The sequence below is a fragment of the Carcharhinus amblyrhynchos genome, chromosome 6 (genome assembly GCF_965287045.1).
Source record: "Carcharhinus amblyrhynchos chromosome 6, sCarAmb.v2.hapA, whole genome shotgun sequence".
NCBI lineage: Eukaryota > Metazoa > Chordata > Chondrichthyes > Carcharhiniformes > Carcharhinidae > Carcharhinus > Carcharhinus amblyrhynchos.
This window is the reverse complement of record NC_137329.1, coordinates 105085503-105102417: the sequence shown is the minus strand read 5'-3', so window position 1 is coordinate 105102417 and position 16915 is coordinate 105085503. Positions and strand designations below refer to the sequence as shown.

The following is a 16915-nucleotide window of genomic DNA, read 5'->3' as shown; positions in this document are numbered from 1 at the left end:
TCTGGGGGCCAGGGGAAGCATTATCTGGCTGGGGCGGGATGTGGCATTCTATCATTCATTTTCTGCGCATGCACTGATTGGAGCTACAGGGTTTCAGGCACATTAAGCCCCATCCACTGGCTTCTACAGCGTGGTTTGGAATCGCTGATATTTTTGCAGGCAGAGTGTGTATGGGGCCACCTGAGAACAGGTCTAGAAGTCGAATCTGAAACACTCCCAATTTCAACTCCACCCAGCACTTAGAATCAAAATGGGAAAATAGGGCCCATTGTCTTGTCCAAAAGATAACACCTCAGACAGTACTACACTGGAGTGTTAGCCGAGATTTATGCTTAAGTCCCTGCAGTGGGAATTGAACCTGCATGCTTCTGTCTTGGGTGAGAATATTGATGGCTGAACCAAAACGGAAATGTATTATGATTTGAATTGATTTATTATTGTCATATGTATTGGGATACGGTGAAAGTATTGTTTTTTGTGCTCTATGTAGACAAAACATAGTGTTCGTAGAAGAGAACAAAAAGAGAGGGTGCAGAATATAGTATTACAGTCATAGCTAGGGTGTAGACAATGATCAGCTTAATATACGGTGGATCCATTCAAAAGTCTGATAGCAGCAGGGAAAAAGTTGTTCTTGAGTCAGTTGGTTCATGACCTCAGACTTTTGTATCTTTTTCCCAATAGAAGTGGAAGAGAGTATGTCTGGGGTGTGTGGGGTCCTTGATAATGCTGGTGGCTTTTCCAAGGCAGCGGTAAGTGTAAATTGAAGTCAATGTATGGGAGGCTGGTTTGCCGATAAACTGGGCTATGTTCACAACCCTTTATAGTTTCTTGTGGTCTTGGTCAGAGCAGGAACCATACCAAGCTGTGATACATCCAAAAAGGATGCTTTCTATAGTGCATCTGTAAAAACTGGTGAGAGTTGCAGCAGGCATGTCGAATTTTCTCAGCCTCCTGAAAAAGTAGAGGCATTGGTGGGCTTTCTTAATTATAGCGTCAGTGTAAGGAGACTATGGTAGATCATTGGTGCTCCGGACACCTAAAAACTTGAAGCTCTCAATCAGTTCCACTTCATCACCATCATAGACAGAAGTATGTCCTCCACCACGCTTGTCTCTCTGAATTTGAGAGAACTGTTACACCATTACACCATTTCTCCAACTTGGAGTATCTACATCTTAGACTCCACTTCCGTTCTCTTATCCAGAGTTTGTGTGGTACCATTAGTTTCTAGAAATTGTTATATATGCTCTGTAGCAGTAGATAAAGTAATTTTTGGGAAAAAAATTCAATCTCTCACTTATTAACAAAGAATAATTTTACATGATCTCAGATTTTAAACAGAACGCTTTACTGCATAAGTCTTAAAGCAAGTGGTACTACCAACACTGTATTTTGTAAAAAACTATACCGTAAAACTGAAAATCTCAGTCGACCATTCCCTCTTCAATTTCCACTCAGGACTTCCTCTGAACTTTACAGGTTTTGAGGGTTCCTTTGCTTCTAGGACCAAATCAGGATGCCACTGCTCTCACAAATTCATCTGTGTTTCTGCTATTCTGAGATATGAGGCCTTCCACCAGCATCTAACACTTCATTCTTCAGCACCTCCTGGCCTCCCCAACCAAACATGGGCTTCGCTGCATTCTTGCTGAGTGAGTCCAAATCCCTGTGGCTGGATTTTATATGGAGACAGCACCCCCTGCCGCCTGAAGGAAAAATCAGGCTTGAGTCTGATAAATCAGAAGCCAGGGGCCCCATGCTGAGATCATAGCAATTCATTAGAGATCATAGCAACAGCAAATGCAGAAGAGAAACAGCAAGTGATTGAAGGGCAGTTCTTGAAAAATCTTCGAATTCACGTCCTGACATTTTGAACACAGCTGGGTAGAGAGGCTTGGTGGGCTGTTTAGTGGCCCGCAGACTGCATATTGAACAAGCCTGGTGTAGACTGTGATAAGGTCAACCAAAACTGATGTAGCAATTATTCCCTGCAGAGTGTTGTTCAGCCTTTGCACGTGCATATAAATAAATCTTTCAAGGATGTGAAAAAGATTGGATGTTGCAAGGTGAAAAACATTCACTAAAGGTGGAACAATGCAAGCAATGGGCCATTGCTATGTGGAATTAACTTGATCCCAATATTATCAAAAAAATCAATTCTAGAATATTGAATGATAGTGAGGACAATTGCTGATGGAGTGTTTATTCTGAGGTTACCAGTATGACTAATGATACACAACCCGGCTACTGTGACAAATTGTTCAGTGATTTTTATAGTGAGCAGAGGTAGTCTTGCATTGTGTTCGATGAAATGTATATGTTTGCAATGTCATAAAATACATAAATCTTAGGTAATTAATTATAACAGTTGAAGATAAAAACTACCTGTGTAGTAACTGATTTATTTTAAGATTAATAAATCATACAGAAATGTTCACAATGTATGAAAATTAGATAACGAAAGCTAGCAGTATTTCTCAGTTTTGTATTAGAGTAAATGAAAGCCTGCATATGAAACTATCATAATTTTATCATCTGCGCTTCGCACTGCAAATAATCTGATACATGCGCAGTTTGTTGTCCAATGTGATGCAAATGAAATCAATATTTCATTAGCCAACATCTCAATTTCCCCGGTGTTGCAATATTTTCAGAGGCAACTCGAAGTCTTCATTATGAATGATGAATAAATTTCTATGTACAAATTAAGTCACTATACAAAATAATTGCTACTTTTATTATTCCTTAATGGGATGTGGGTATTTATTGCCCATCTCTGATCTCCCCATAATCTGAATGGTTTGCTAGGCTATTTCAAGGAGCTTTTAAGAGATAATCACTATGGATCTGGAGTCTCATGTAGGCCAGACCAGGTAAGGGCAGCAGATTTCCTTCTGTAAAGGACATTTATGGGTTTTTACAACAATCGTCATTAGACTTACGATTCCAGATATTTTTATTGAATTCAAATTTCATCAGCTATTATGCTGTAATTCAAATCCAGCATTACCCTGGACATCTGGCTTTCTTGTCCAGTGAAAATTCTACGACACCACCATCTCTCCCATCAAGATCTGATATAATCCTCAACTCCACTTATCCCCATAACCCTTGATTACCTTAATATTGTTCAGATGATATTATGTTTACTAATCTTTTATAGAAAGAGTTGGTGCTTTCAGCAGAGTTGGAAAGTTGGGTAAATACCAACATGCACCACTCAAATCCAGGAAAACTCAGATTTTGAAATCGGAACACTGTACATTAAGCCATCAAAATACTAGTCACAACTTTCATTTGTGTGTGTAGTGCTCCCAGAGGAACATTAAAATGAAATTATTTGATGGAATAGATAGGTTTATCATGTGTATGAATCAAAATGATTTAATTTTGATTTCCCTTAGCAGTTCAGTGAGGTAGAATCACAAAAAAGAAACAACAATAGAAACAAAAGTAATTAGTTGAGTGGCACAAAGGAGTTTGGAACAATTTCTGTATTTTGTTACTACTAACTTGCTTCATCCCTTCTGCTTTGACTATCAGTTTTAACTCAAGTAATACATTCTGATATTTACTTTTAAAGAAAAGTACACACAAGAGCCTACAGTCTTCAGTTCTAAATACTGTAATAAGGTTATCATCCGTGCCTCATTCACATCATATAAAAAGGGTGAACATTTCTGTTTATAAGAGTTGTTGATATGTCAATGAAAACAAAACTGAAATCATTTTCATTGGAAAATTTTAACTGAAGTGGTGTAAATGCTGCTGGCAGACCAAGAGCAATGTGTAGAGTTTAAAGTAATGCTTCAAAAACAGAAGTAGTGACAATTAATATTTAGTTTCAAAGATAAGCTGATAACTAAAATTGGCTCGCTTGATAGCAGAGGATTAAGTTTGTGTGCACTCATTAGAAAGCTTAAACTGGAGTTTAAAAATTAGTAAAGATATTAACCCAAAAGGTGGATATCACTGTCACCTGCAGGTTACCATTAACCAGAAACTTAATTGGGGCAGCTAAAAATAATTTGGCTACAAGGCTAGGTATTCTGCAGCAAATAACATCATCACCACAGCCTGTCAATTATTTACAAGGCACAAGTCAAGACTGTGATGAACACTTGCGATTTGCCTGGATGAGTGCAACACCAACAACACTCAAGAAGCTCGACACCAACTAGGACAAAGCAGCCCTACTTGATTAGTTACCTCACCCATCTCCTCACATATTCAGTCATTCCACCATAGACTTACGTTCACAGCACTGTGCAAAAATCACCAAGCATCCTTCGGCAGTACCTTCTAAACTCACAACCTCTACCATCTAGAAAGACAAAAAGTCAAAGAGGCATAGGAATAGCACCATCAGCGTATAGCTGCTAACTGACCTGAATATTTTTAGCATAGTGATTTTTATTTCAGATTTCCATCATTTGCAGTATTTTATTCTGTGAGACTCCTACTTAGTTCAGTATCTATTTTCAAATTATAAGGGAAAGTTGACAGACATTTTCTTCACATAGGAGCAGGAGTTGGCCATTCGGCCCCATAAGCCTAATCCATTGTTTTACTAAACCATGGCTGATGTGTATCTCCATTTATTTTGTTTCTGCTGCTTGGCTTGCGAGGAAATCTGTTGTCCTGCTATGTCATGCTACACCTTTGCATATCACACTTCTTTAAATCACAAGACTCAATTTCAATAAGGAACCAGTCCATTCCATATATTTAAATATTAAATATTTAATTAACATAATTATGAAGTGTAGCAAAATAAACTAAAAAAAGGCACCCAGGGAATCCTTTGACTATTTAAAATTAAATAAAAACTAAATTGGTTTCCATGAAATTTACACTAAATGGTCCCTAGTTCACCATTTAAAAAATAAGTTCTATAAAGATAGTAATAAAGTTAATTTAAATCATATTCTGACATTCATCTTGTTGACACTGCCTGGGGAATAATGCATCAGAGGCCAGATTCCCTTTATTTACAAACTCAATTCCACTCCTGAAGTGCTTCTGATGCACAGTCAGAATCCAGAGTGTCAGTGAACCTGACACTCCCATTTTTATGTACAGGCAAGGTTCCTTGATTAGGCAAACAATTATGACCAATCTTTTTGGCCAACCGAATAAGCTAAATCAAATTAACGAGGGGACAAATTAAAATAATTAATTTGTCCCAAAAGGAGGGGAACCGTCCGAAACAAAGGACAAAGTGGAAGGAAACTTAAAACGTCAAATCAAAATGTGATTAAAGGGGTCAACAGTGCACCCCAGTCCCTCTAGTGGTAAGCAATTATGACCTCAATCAGGGGCTCATTTCCAAGAGGCCATACTCATGTTCCTCGTTGAAGTCATTACACCCTGAATAGATTCTAAACTAGTTTGGGAATTGCAGATAATTGTTCTAAGTTTTGCAGAGTGAAGACTAGGCTAGTCCGTATTTTTGATGTGGAAGAGGTAGGTCTGGATGGAGGCCAACACAAAATTTACAAGAAGGTCCAATGAGGGTTGAACTTTTGGACTGGGTCTGGTTATTCTAGACGAATGCAATTACAAATGAAACAAAATTAAAATGAGGTGCTTGAGCGCAGGAAATCATGGTATGGGGATGACTTCCTAAGACAAATCTAATGTTTAGGTAATCGCGACGCCTCAACATTAACATGTCATAAACGGAGTAACAGATATGTTAGGATAATTTCATTCAACTCAAAATTCAGAACACTATTATTAAGACGGCTTCCTTTTGGATGTTGTATCACCAGAGTTTTTCTGTTGCTGTTATAATGTAATTCAACAAAATCTTTTTTTAGTGGAACACGACAAGCAAAGAAAGGTAAAATTCAGGAATTTGAATGGTTAGCATTTTTCTACCTTCATATTTTCTACATTGTATTTGGAAGTAACAAAGAGTTAATCAAAGGGAAGGAGAATATTTCTCATGATTATGATAGTGAAGTAGTTAAGTGTGCATGTGCACATTTTAGTTCTGAAGACATGATACAAAGAATATGTGGACCTACACACAAACAGACACACACACATTTACTGTGGAATAACAAAGATGTAAACAGTGTACTGAATAACCCATTCGTTGCGACTGGTAACAGAGCCTCCAGGCTTCATCTCATTGTGGAACAACTGAAGAGATTTCTTGTAATGAATCATATACCTGCAAACAGCATTAAAAATATTGCATTATAATAAACTAAATATTTTAAACATTATATAATTGAAATCTGCCTCGATATATCAAAGCTACAAACCTTTTTAATATCTGGTCGCTTATTCTTCTTTTCATTTAAACACTGACATGCAGTTGAATACATTTTCTCAATTGCTATAGAGTCCCAATCATGCATCTTCTTATCGATATAATCTGCAATAGACATTTCTTCATCTTCAATTTCTTCTTTGATGTCAAGCTTTAAGATTAAAGGTAAAGTGCAAATCAGTCTCATCTACAATTTTTTAACAGAATTCTGTTAACCTCCTCAGTATGCAAATCAAATTTAATACTTTGATATTCAGCAAAAAACAATGGTTGGTTAATGTGTCTAAATTCTTAAATGAACTCACTTCTGCAAGTATACTGTTTCTCTATACTTTAGTGCATCGGAATTTGATTTCTCACCACAAAAGAACAGGAATAAAGGGGGGACCAGAGGGTGAGGAGTAATGGAACTTTTTAATTTTCCTCAACTAGACGTCAATTCTATTAAGGTGCATTTGTACCCCTACATTCTTACAAACAGAAATATGAGAATGTTGCATTACCAATAATTGGGGTTCACGATGTTCATCAACTGGTGGAAGTCCTGTTATTACTTCTAGTAAGACCTGTGTGCAAAAGCAGAAAGGCATAATTAGTCATGTTTTTCACAAGTTGTTCTCAATATTTAAAAACTCCAATCGCTGACAATATTGGTAGTTTCTATCAGGTTGAGGGGGTCTCGCCCATCAGTCGGAAATTCTGCAGTGAGCCTTGTCAGTTCTGTGGTCGGAGTCTTTCAGACACATAAGCGGCCACCACTTGGCCTTTTCCCAATGCTGGTCCCTTCATTGGGTACAAAGTAGAAGTCAAGGCAAAGGAGGATCAGGGACTAAAAATTTGGTCAAAGGATTGGGTTTTAAAGAGTGTCTTAAAGCAAGAGAGGAACTTGAAAGAATTAACAGAGGGAGTTCCAGATTGTAGCAGCTAGGCAGTTGAAGTCATGGTCCCCAAAGGTGAGATAAAGATCAGAAGAACATTTAAGTAGTGGAGTCTGGAAGTGAAGGTGTGGTTGAGGGTTTTAGGAAGGTGAAAACAGGAGCAGAAACAGAAATAGTAGTCATTTTGATGATGAGGATATGGGGCCAGAATATCAGCTCAAGGTCTAATGTGACAGCAAGGGTTGTAAATAATCTGGTTCAGCATAAGAACATAGTCAAGATCAGTGGTAAATGTTCATAGAATGGCTCAACACAATCACTTCAGACTTCTCAATGTTTAACTGGAAGAAATTGCACTTCATCCTAAAACGGATGTCAAACTGTGTGGCAGGTTGAGATTGAGAGCTTGGATATCGTTAGCACATGTGTAAACTGATCCCCATTAGTGTGGATATGTTTCCAATGGACAGAAGATTTGGAAAAGGAGGGCACTATGGGCAGAACCTCGGCCATTTTGCACTGTGAGATAACAGTGCAATGGTGGGCAAAGAAGCAGTTGCTTGAATTGTACAGAGTATGATCAGATGGTTAAGTGTGAAAACAAGCAAAGGGAGTCCAATGCAGCTGATCAAAAGATGAAAGACATTGGAAGAGGATGTTTTTGGGCAACTGAGTTAACTTCAGAGAGGCCAAGGATGGTTGGTTTGGTTGTTTCCTTTTTCTGAAATTTGAACGTAGTTCTAGAAGTCAATTTTTGCTTCGCACCAATAGTCAAATCTTTGGTGAATAATTAAAATTAACAACATTTAGACAATGTATGGATTTTTCTGACTCTGCCCAGAGATGTTTCAGATAGGACCCTTGCTCCAAGTCTCTGCTCCAGCCCAGCTGTCTGGGTAAGGGTCATCAGAAATTTGCAGTGAGTATCTGGTAATATTCACCACCCAAGGAAGCAGGAGCCTACAATTGGCCCCCAGGAAAATCAAGGATGTCTCATTTTCCAGCACAGAACATGGAAAAATCCATTCATCTAAGTATGAAGTTTATTATAAATGTAAATTGTCTTGAGACATAGGCTCCAATGTTTTGCTGACTGGAGAACACTTTACTCATTCAGGTCTCAGGAGAATAACCACAAGTACTTACTATGCCAAAGCTAAAAACATCTGACTTTGATGTAATCTCCCCACGCATTGCCTCTGGAGCCATGTATGCAGTTGTGCCTACGATTTTCTCAGTTAACATTGTTTGTGCTAAATTTGATGATGCTCGAGTAAGTCCAAAGTCTGAAATCTTAGGAACAAATGTGCCATCCAACAAAATATTTGCACTGTAAAACAAAATGACCAGTGAACAATCTTTGAGGAGCTAAAACTTATGCAGGAAAGCCAGGTTTCGATGACTTGACAATTACACAAGATACATAAACTTCTTAAGATTGCTCAGGGATAAAGATATTAGAACAGATAAAATGATATACCCTTCTATATTTTGTGCTCATTGTATTGTATTAAACATTTTGCCTCAGGAAGAAATATAAAATGGAAACTCAGACCCTGAAAATTCCTGCATTTGGCAGTGGATATCAAGGCACATCTGGAGTGAGCAAAGTCCTTTGGCAATGGAAATGGCAACAGGTTATGACCGGTCCCCACCCTGTTGGAATATATGTTTAAAGTTTATATATTAGTGTCACAAGTAGGCTTACATTAACACTGCAATGAAGTTACTGTGAAAATCCCTTAGTCGCCACACTCTGGCACCTGTTCGGGTACACTAAGGGAAAATTTAGCATGGCCAATGCACCTAACCAGCACACCTTTCAGACTGTGGGAGGAAACCAGAGCACCTGGACGAAATCCACACAGACACAGGGAGGACATGCAAACTCCACACAGACAATAATCCAAGCCAGGGTGGAATTTCCTGTACGTACTGGGGCATACTACTGAACTGACTAATAACATCTCTTGTCACAATTCCCACATTTACTGCTCCCAATGGGAAGCAAGAAGTAGGTGTACAAGTTCTAATATCAGCAGAAGTGGGACCTTCAATCGTGTTCTAGGCCACTTTCATGAAATACTCATAAACTGTATCTCGGCTGTAATGAAATTAGCCTTCCTACCAATGGGCACATTTCAAGTTTGATCAGAACTACTGTTTACACCCACAAGTCTACCATGTACACCTGGCTACCATTGCATTTTGCATCTCTAGCCCCACATTGTACCAGTACTACAACAGACGCTTGTTAAGAATATGCCAACTGAAGGAGGTCACGCTATTTTGACTCAGGAAAACAGAAAGTCCCATTCTTCCTTTATTAGGTGGTAGAGTAGAATCACTGGCACTCAAGCCCAAGGATATCTAATGCAATTTATATTCTTGTGACTAACTATGCTGTGTACTTCAAAATTGAGTACAGCAGAGTAATGAGCTCAGCTCAATGAAGGAGATCACAGTGTAAGTCAAGGAGTTCACTGCAGCGATAGAAAGATTAACAGAAGAACTACCCCATTTTCTACACCTCAGGCTTGACAGCCAGTTGCTTTCCTGCTCCTAGCCAAGGAATTATACATGGATTACACATAACATAAAGACAGGGAAAACCAGCCACAAAAAGCTTCATTACAAATGTGTGGAAACAGCAAAACATTTCTTAGCATTCATTTTCTTGTACCTTTTCACTTGCATCTACACTATTCTCCAGTAGGAAATGGACACCTCCATAGAAGTGAAGACGTTCTGAAGCTTTATACAAAAAGATCCTTCCAGTCACACTTACTTATCTACAACAGACACCCCATTAAGGTAGGAAAAATTATCATCTAGAGAGAAGGCTGAGTATGAAATCTGCAATTTGAAACTAGATTTTTGAGTTTCTTATTCTAATGCTCCAACTCAGGGTTCACTCACTTCGATCTAATATTTCTTGCCAAGTTGGAACAGAATTCTCCCATGTTCCCATGGGCAGGTTCAGTGGCCGGCAGTGAATGGGGAAAATTCAGCAGCAGGCTCAAAATAATTGGTTTTAGGCCAGCGTGAATTTCCCACAGGATCTTCCATTGGTGTCTGCCATGGTGGATCGGGGAAGCCACTGGTGGTCGGTGTGAAACTGATTTGCATCCCACTAATGGGGTTCTCCACGACACAGCGGGAAAACACAACTGCCCAGTACAATGTGGTGTGCAGCAGTCACAACTTACCTGAAGAATGCCTGGCGCTGCCTCCAGAGTTTGGGATGCCAGTGATCCTGGAACACCACAGCAGTGGATGGGGGGGTGCATCTATTAGGTGGATCTTCCAGCTTGAGTATCATCGGCAAAGTCCATCTTTCAGTCTCATAGTGTTCATGGAGATCCATCTTCTTTCTTCAGGAGGGCCAACCTCTTTCTTAAATTGTGGGTAGCTAAGTTGGGCACCTTTTCAACATGGCATCCAGATAACACTGAAGGATGCTTGTAATCAAGCCCATCTGCCCCAACCCGGAACACTAAATCCCCAGAAGCAAAACAAATGAGGTTACGGCCGGAAGATACACTGTGGATTCCTGTTGGCCTCCACAGCAGGAAACACTCCCTGTCCTCAGCACCACCATGGGACTTAGATCCAGATGGCAGAATTCTGTCCTTTATCTCTTAATAGATCATGTTTCTCCCAATCCTCATTTTGTTTAAAATTGCTATATCTCTTGCTATGAATAGTTAAACAACTTTTTCCTCTGTAATATTACAGAAGGGCAGAAATAATTGCTCATGCATAGTGGGATCTTATTAATATGTTAACACTTAAGTATTGGTTAAAATAGTTTTTCTTTCCACAATCTTTAAAGGAATTTCAACTAGATCAATTAAAGAATCCATTGTAATGGGGAGGTTCTAATAACCAATAGTTATTTGACTAGTTTTTTTTAAGGCACAATTACATGAATGGCATTATATTGAATACAAAATATAAAATGCAAGGAAACAATAGAAACATTCAGGGTATTTTTTACCTTTTAACATCACGATGGATGTGATTATTTTCATGCAAGTACTTTAATCCACTGGCTGTACCCTGAGCAATACTGCATCTTGTATTCCAAAAAAGTGGAGCTGTATTATCCTGAAGAAGTTTCAAAATTAACCAAATTATTGCTGAATTGAATATTACTGTAGAGTGTTCTAATTAAAAAAGCTCTTGAAAATAAAGATAACCATGTTTTGACTGTTAAAGAGGACTAGTTGTACTTACCAGGCATGCTAATCTGTCCAGCAATGACCCATTAGGCATGTAGTCATATACCAAGCAGGGGTGTTCCCCGTCATTGGAAAAACCAAGTAACTCAACCAGGTTTTCATGTTCAAATCTATCAATATATGACATGATGAGTCTCATTAGATTAAACAGTACACTTCCAGAATGAGTGGTATAAACTATTTCTAAAAGCTGTACATACTTTGCCAAAGTTTTAATTTCTTGACTGAACTGAAGTTTCAGCTCTCCCATACTGACATTATGCTGATCCAGTGCCTATATATATAAAAAATTGACTCATTAAAATACTCAATTTTATAGTCAGTGATTGAATTATACATACTATTTTTGATCCAGCACTGATTTTCAGAAATACTACACACTAATGTTTAGACAAAATAAAAATGCATGTTGTATAATGTCAAAGATTATAGCAAGTCACCACAGTTAACTCAATAGAGCTTGGTTATTTAAGTCAAGACTCTTTACAATCAAAGATCTCTCATATTTCAGAGGTTTTATAGAAACTTGTAAGAAAGCAAATAGGAATGATGGATGAGACGCTGAGAAGGTTATTTTTGCATAAAACAGATTATATTCAATTAGTCAGTGAAAATTAAACATCCCTTTACAATGAGCAGCATAATTCAGTCACACCTGTGTTGTTGGTGCTTTTAGTGGCCTTGATTGAGAAATAAGTAATGGCTAGGACACCACTTTGACATAAGTCCCTTGAGATTATTTACATCCACCTGAGATGGCAGATCGGTTCCCTTATTAAATCTCTCATCCAAGACAATGCAAGACTTCTCAGTACTACAATGGAGTGTCAGTCTACCTTGTGTGTTCAAGTGCTGGAAGTGGGAATTGAACTCACTAAAGGTGCTGAATCAAGGCTGACACCAACAGAAGGGAATTAATGGGAAGGACCGCTCCTTCTGCAATGTAAGTTGACTTTCCTTACATCCATGCATCCTATTTCATCCTCTTTTTCCTCCAAGTAAAGGGCACAACTATTGTGTAAAGGGGCACCATGCAAGTGACAATGACTAATCCCAAATTGAGAAACATAAATGAAAAAAAATTAGACAAAAGCTTACTGATTAAAGAGGAAACTGAATTTAGATTGCAGCTGTAAATTGCTGGCTATTCATATTCAAGACCATGCAGCATTCATCAACACCCAATACATACAAGCAAAATCAGAAAGTGGCAAAATGCCTGAAAAAATGTGAAAGGAATTATGTTGTTACTTCTGTGCCTTTCAGTTGAGATGTTAAACTGCAGCATGTCTGCTCCCTCAAGTGGATGTAAAACATTCAGTAGCACTATTTTGAAGAAAAATGGGAGAATTATCTCCAGTGTCAATCAATATCTACTTTTCAATCAACACCACAGCTAATCTGGTCATTAACATATTGCTGTTTGTGGGACCTTGCTGTGCACAAATTAGCTGCTGTATTTTATACATCACAACATGATTATCCCTCAAAAGTACTCAGCTGGAGATTGTGAAAGGTGTTGTATAAATGCAAATAAGTCAGTTAGTCCGCCTTCTTTCTTTCCTCCAGTGTCATTGATGATGGATGAACCTTGGTATTTTGTGGATTTAGAAATTTATGAAGGGGAGAAATGATGTTGTACATTAGGGAAATCTCAAGCCATGAACCCTTTTCCCTGGAAATTGAGATTTAAAAAATCCTTTTAAATGTAAGAAAATATAATATAAAAAGTTGAAATGTAATATAAAAAGTTTGCTGTGCTTCCTTTACGTACTCTTTTCCCTAAATCTTTGTTTTTTGCCTATCTGATTAAATATGTTTTTTGATCCACGAGCAATGCCATGGCACTTAAACGAGTTGAATTAGAAAATTACGTACAATAGATTGACAAGTCTAAAATCAAACATCCAGGTGAATCAATAGTCTGAATTTTCCCAGAAAATGTTTATCATAATGATGAGAAAAATGTGGTGAACTGCACCGGTCTCTCAGGCGTACTCTGGACCGTAATCATCCCACACTCACTCACTTTTTTGGAGAGAGATTAATTGCACGCTGATACTGAGTGGGGCAGGGCCTAAACACACTGGTGAGCCAGCTGCAGAGAGCATGGGTGCAGCTTCGCTGGGATGCCCCGATCTTACATCGGTATCATTTGGTTCTCAACCCTTGTTTAAATTAATTTATGGGATGTAGCGTCACTGGTGAGACCAACGTTTATTGCCCATCTCCAATTGCCCTTCAGGAGATTGTGGTGAGTCGCCTTCTTGAACCACCACAGTTCATGTGGTGTAGGTACACCCACAGTACTTTAACAAAAGAGTTCAACGAGTTGACCCAGCGACAGTGAAGGAATAGCAATACATTTCCAAGTCAGGATTGCAGGAAAACTTCCCAGTGGTGGTGTCCCCATATTTCTGCTACCTTTGTCTTTCTAGATGGTAGTAGTTGTGGGTTTGAAAGATGCTGCCAAAGGAGCCTTGGTGAGTTCCTGAAGTGCATTTGTAGGTGGTACACATGGCTGCTACTGTTCACTGGTAGTGGAGGGAGTGAATGTGGAGGGGATGCCAATCAAGCAGACTATTTTGTCCTGAATGATATTGAGCTTCTTGAGTGTTGTTGGGAGCTGCACTCATCTAGGCAAATGGAGAGTATTTCATCACAGTCCTGACTTTTGCCTTTTGGATGCAGGACAGACTTTTTTGGGGAATCAGGAGGTGAGTTCTTCACTGCAGGATTACTAGCTTCTGAATTGCTCTTGTAGCCGCAGTGTTTATATGGCTAGTCCAGTTCAGTTTTTGCCATCCAATCTGTCCAGACCCCTCACGATTGTGAACTTTATCAAATCTAATCTCAACCTTCTCTTCTCCAAGAGTAGTCCAGCTTCTCCAATCTATCCTTGTAACTGATATCTCTCATTGCAGGGACCATCTTCATAAATTATTTCTGCGGTCTCTCCCGTGCTGTCAAGTCCTTTATAAAGATAGGCCTAATTGCATTGTACAGATTTCCTGTGCAATTAACAAATTGTTCTTCTTGAATTAACGAACAGCCACAAACCTAACCAACCTGCAGCTAAAGTATACCAGAAAATATTAAAATGTGCAACAATGAAAATAAAAGATATGCCCGCAGTTAAATTACGCACTTACTGCTGTCAATTTTTTCACAGCCACCATTCTGTTATTTATGTAGGCTCTGTAGACAATTCCAAACCCTCCCTCACCAATCTTACTGCCACCATCCAACACTGGACGCCCATCAAAGTTACCAGTCCTCTGCATCAATTCATAATAGCTGAAATTGTGAAGATCTGAAAGACAAATTTCAAAACATGTTAGTAACTACCAAAATGATAAAATATAACCTATAATAAAAATCTAATTTAATACAATAATCCTACTGTTTCCTGAACTATGCTTAATTTCAGCACGTTTGCACAGCATATTAGAATGTGTATTTCATAAATGTGTGGTCTTAACAATTATATTCAACTTAGCAATCAAAGAATAGACTGCTTATACACAATTGGAGAATTCAGATGTAGGCAGACAAATTGAAGAAATACTCTCAAAGTTTTTCAAATGACTTGAGTTTGAAGCCATTAAGGTTTGTTGAAAAATTGTATGGCTCGGATTTTCAGGGTGGGGATGTGCCAGGCCAGACAAAAGTCCAGTGACTTTAGGAGGGATTGGAAGATCCAATGGTGGGCAGGACCGGAAGATCTGGTGGTATGCAGGTTTGGAAAAACCTGGCGGTGGGGCAGGGCTGGAAAATCCCACCTTATATTCTTAATTGTGCTGCTGCCAGAATTTCAGCTATAATACCTACAATTTCTCAATGGTAAATATAGTGTCAAAATTATGGTTCATGGGTTGGACAGAGAGATTGTCTATTAATAAAGATTTAAGATGATTAGTTCATGAAAATAATGGGGCTGAAGTGAATAATCTTATCAATTCATGGCATTCAGTATTCCATTACAATTTGCAAATTCTTTGAAAGAGCAATTAATCTTGACTTTAGGATCTTTAGTCACATTATTTAAATACCATGCTCAATACTTTAAAAATTGCTTTCATTAACTTACTAGTTTCTAAGCAATCATAAGATGGACAAGGTGGAGTTGAACTGTTCACCAGTAAGACAGTCTCTTTCTCAGTGCTGCTGTCTGGATAGTCGGTAGGTTCATTAGTGGATACCTGTAGCAGTGGTTTATGTGCAGACTCATGAGTAGGGTTGTCAAATTCAGCTAATGAACAAGGTGGTATGGCCAGTGGCACTTTATCTGTTAAATTAAGTCACAAATCAGTCAACATAAGCATGGAATACAATATTTAAGCTGTTAAATAGACACCTCCTCTTTAGAAACACAGAATAAAATGGCAGCAAATAACTACTTCTATAAAAATGTATCATGAACATAGACTGTAACATGGTGGGAAGTAAAATTTCCAAGATGATTACACTTCTACAAAAGAGATGGCACTTGACATCAAGTTAGGAAGCTGTACATGTCCAGGCCATACATAAGAGGTTGGAGGCAGGGGAGACCCCATCTGTATGTCTCTCTGATGTAGCCCTGTCTGTTTCCTGGGCAAATGGGGAAGCAGATCAGCTGCCTACACCTGTGAGGACAGCCAATTAAAGTGATTAAGGCAATACACTGGGTTAAGTTTGCAGCCTTGCTAGCATTTCCCTGCTAATGGAACAGCCCATTATGTGTAGAAGATGCCAACTCAATGAGGCAGCAAGTTAGAAGGACTTCAGAGTCAGAAGCTCCATGTCTCAATGATGGGGCTAGCGAATGAAAGACCACAGTTACGACTGAACCCAATCCAGTAAAGAGGTTTCCCTCTTGCTGTGCGAAAGAGTGAGGGTGCCTCCATGTTAGTTCCCAAATAATCACAGCAGACTCATGAATAGGGTTGTCAAATCTACCTTTCCTGGTGGGACTGCCAAGTTCCAAAGCTGCTGGCCTTCTGATTGGGCAGAAAGCATTAAAAATCCATCTCCTGTTCATGATGGTGGCCAATTAGGAGTCTGCTTGCATGATGATAGCGTTAGTGAGTGGATTGTCAGTAAGTGTGAGTTCAGCACCTCCATTTAGATCAGACATCAGGTCCTGAAATCTGCGCAAAGGTCCAGCTCCAATGTTTTACCTTCCGTAATAATTCAAGTATGTGAGCTGGATTTTCAATTGCCAGTGGGGATGGGGTTGGGTTTAGAGATGATTTAAACATCATGTACCTGGAGGGAAGCTAATTCCCGATGCTTCTGTGACGTTCCAATGAGGGCAACTGTCAATGCAAAATTTGGCATTAAACAGTCTGTCGAGTTTAATGCGGGGAGAACTAAACGAGGAATCTTGCAGCAAATCATGCTTATTACCTTTCTTTGGGCGCATGCCACTTCCATTTACATTAATGCTACTGGCCATTTGGGGAGCTCACTTCATCAGGGCAACAAAAGGCAACATGGCTGCCATCTAATCTTTGCTAATTGCA

The 16915-nt window shown here is 38.9% G+C and overlaps 1 protein-coding gene across 2 annotated transcripts in view; it reads right to left on the bottom strand.

Annotated features, from left to right (window-relative positions):
* Positions 1-40: 40 nt before the first annotated feature.
* The window catches only part of irak4 (interleukin-1 receptor-associated kinase 4), a 28094-nt gene continuing 11219 nt past the window's right edge, over positions 41-16915 (bottom strand). For both annotated transcript variants that reach the window (XM_080191118.1, XM_080191119.1), the window contains 9 exons: positions 15499-15696; positions 14561-14721; positions 11609-11682; positions 11404-11518; positions 11165-11274; positions 8311-8494; positions 6790-6852; positions 6279-6437; positions 41-6184 (listed from right to left, as the gene is read on the bottom strand). In XM_080191118.1, the coding sequence (XP_080047244.1) occupies positions 6140-6184; positions 6279-6437; positions 6790-6852; positions 8311-8494; positions 11165-11274; positions 11404-11518; positions 11609-11682; positions 14561-14721; positions 15499-15696 (1109 nt within the window). In that variant the 3' untranslated portion in view covers positions 41-6139. The remainder of the gene's footprint in view (positions 6185-6278; positions 6438-6789; positions 6853-8310; positions 8495-11164; positions 11275-11403; positions 11519-11608; positions 11683-14560; positions 14722-15498; positions 15697-16915) is intronic.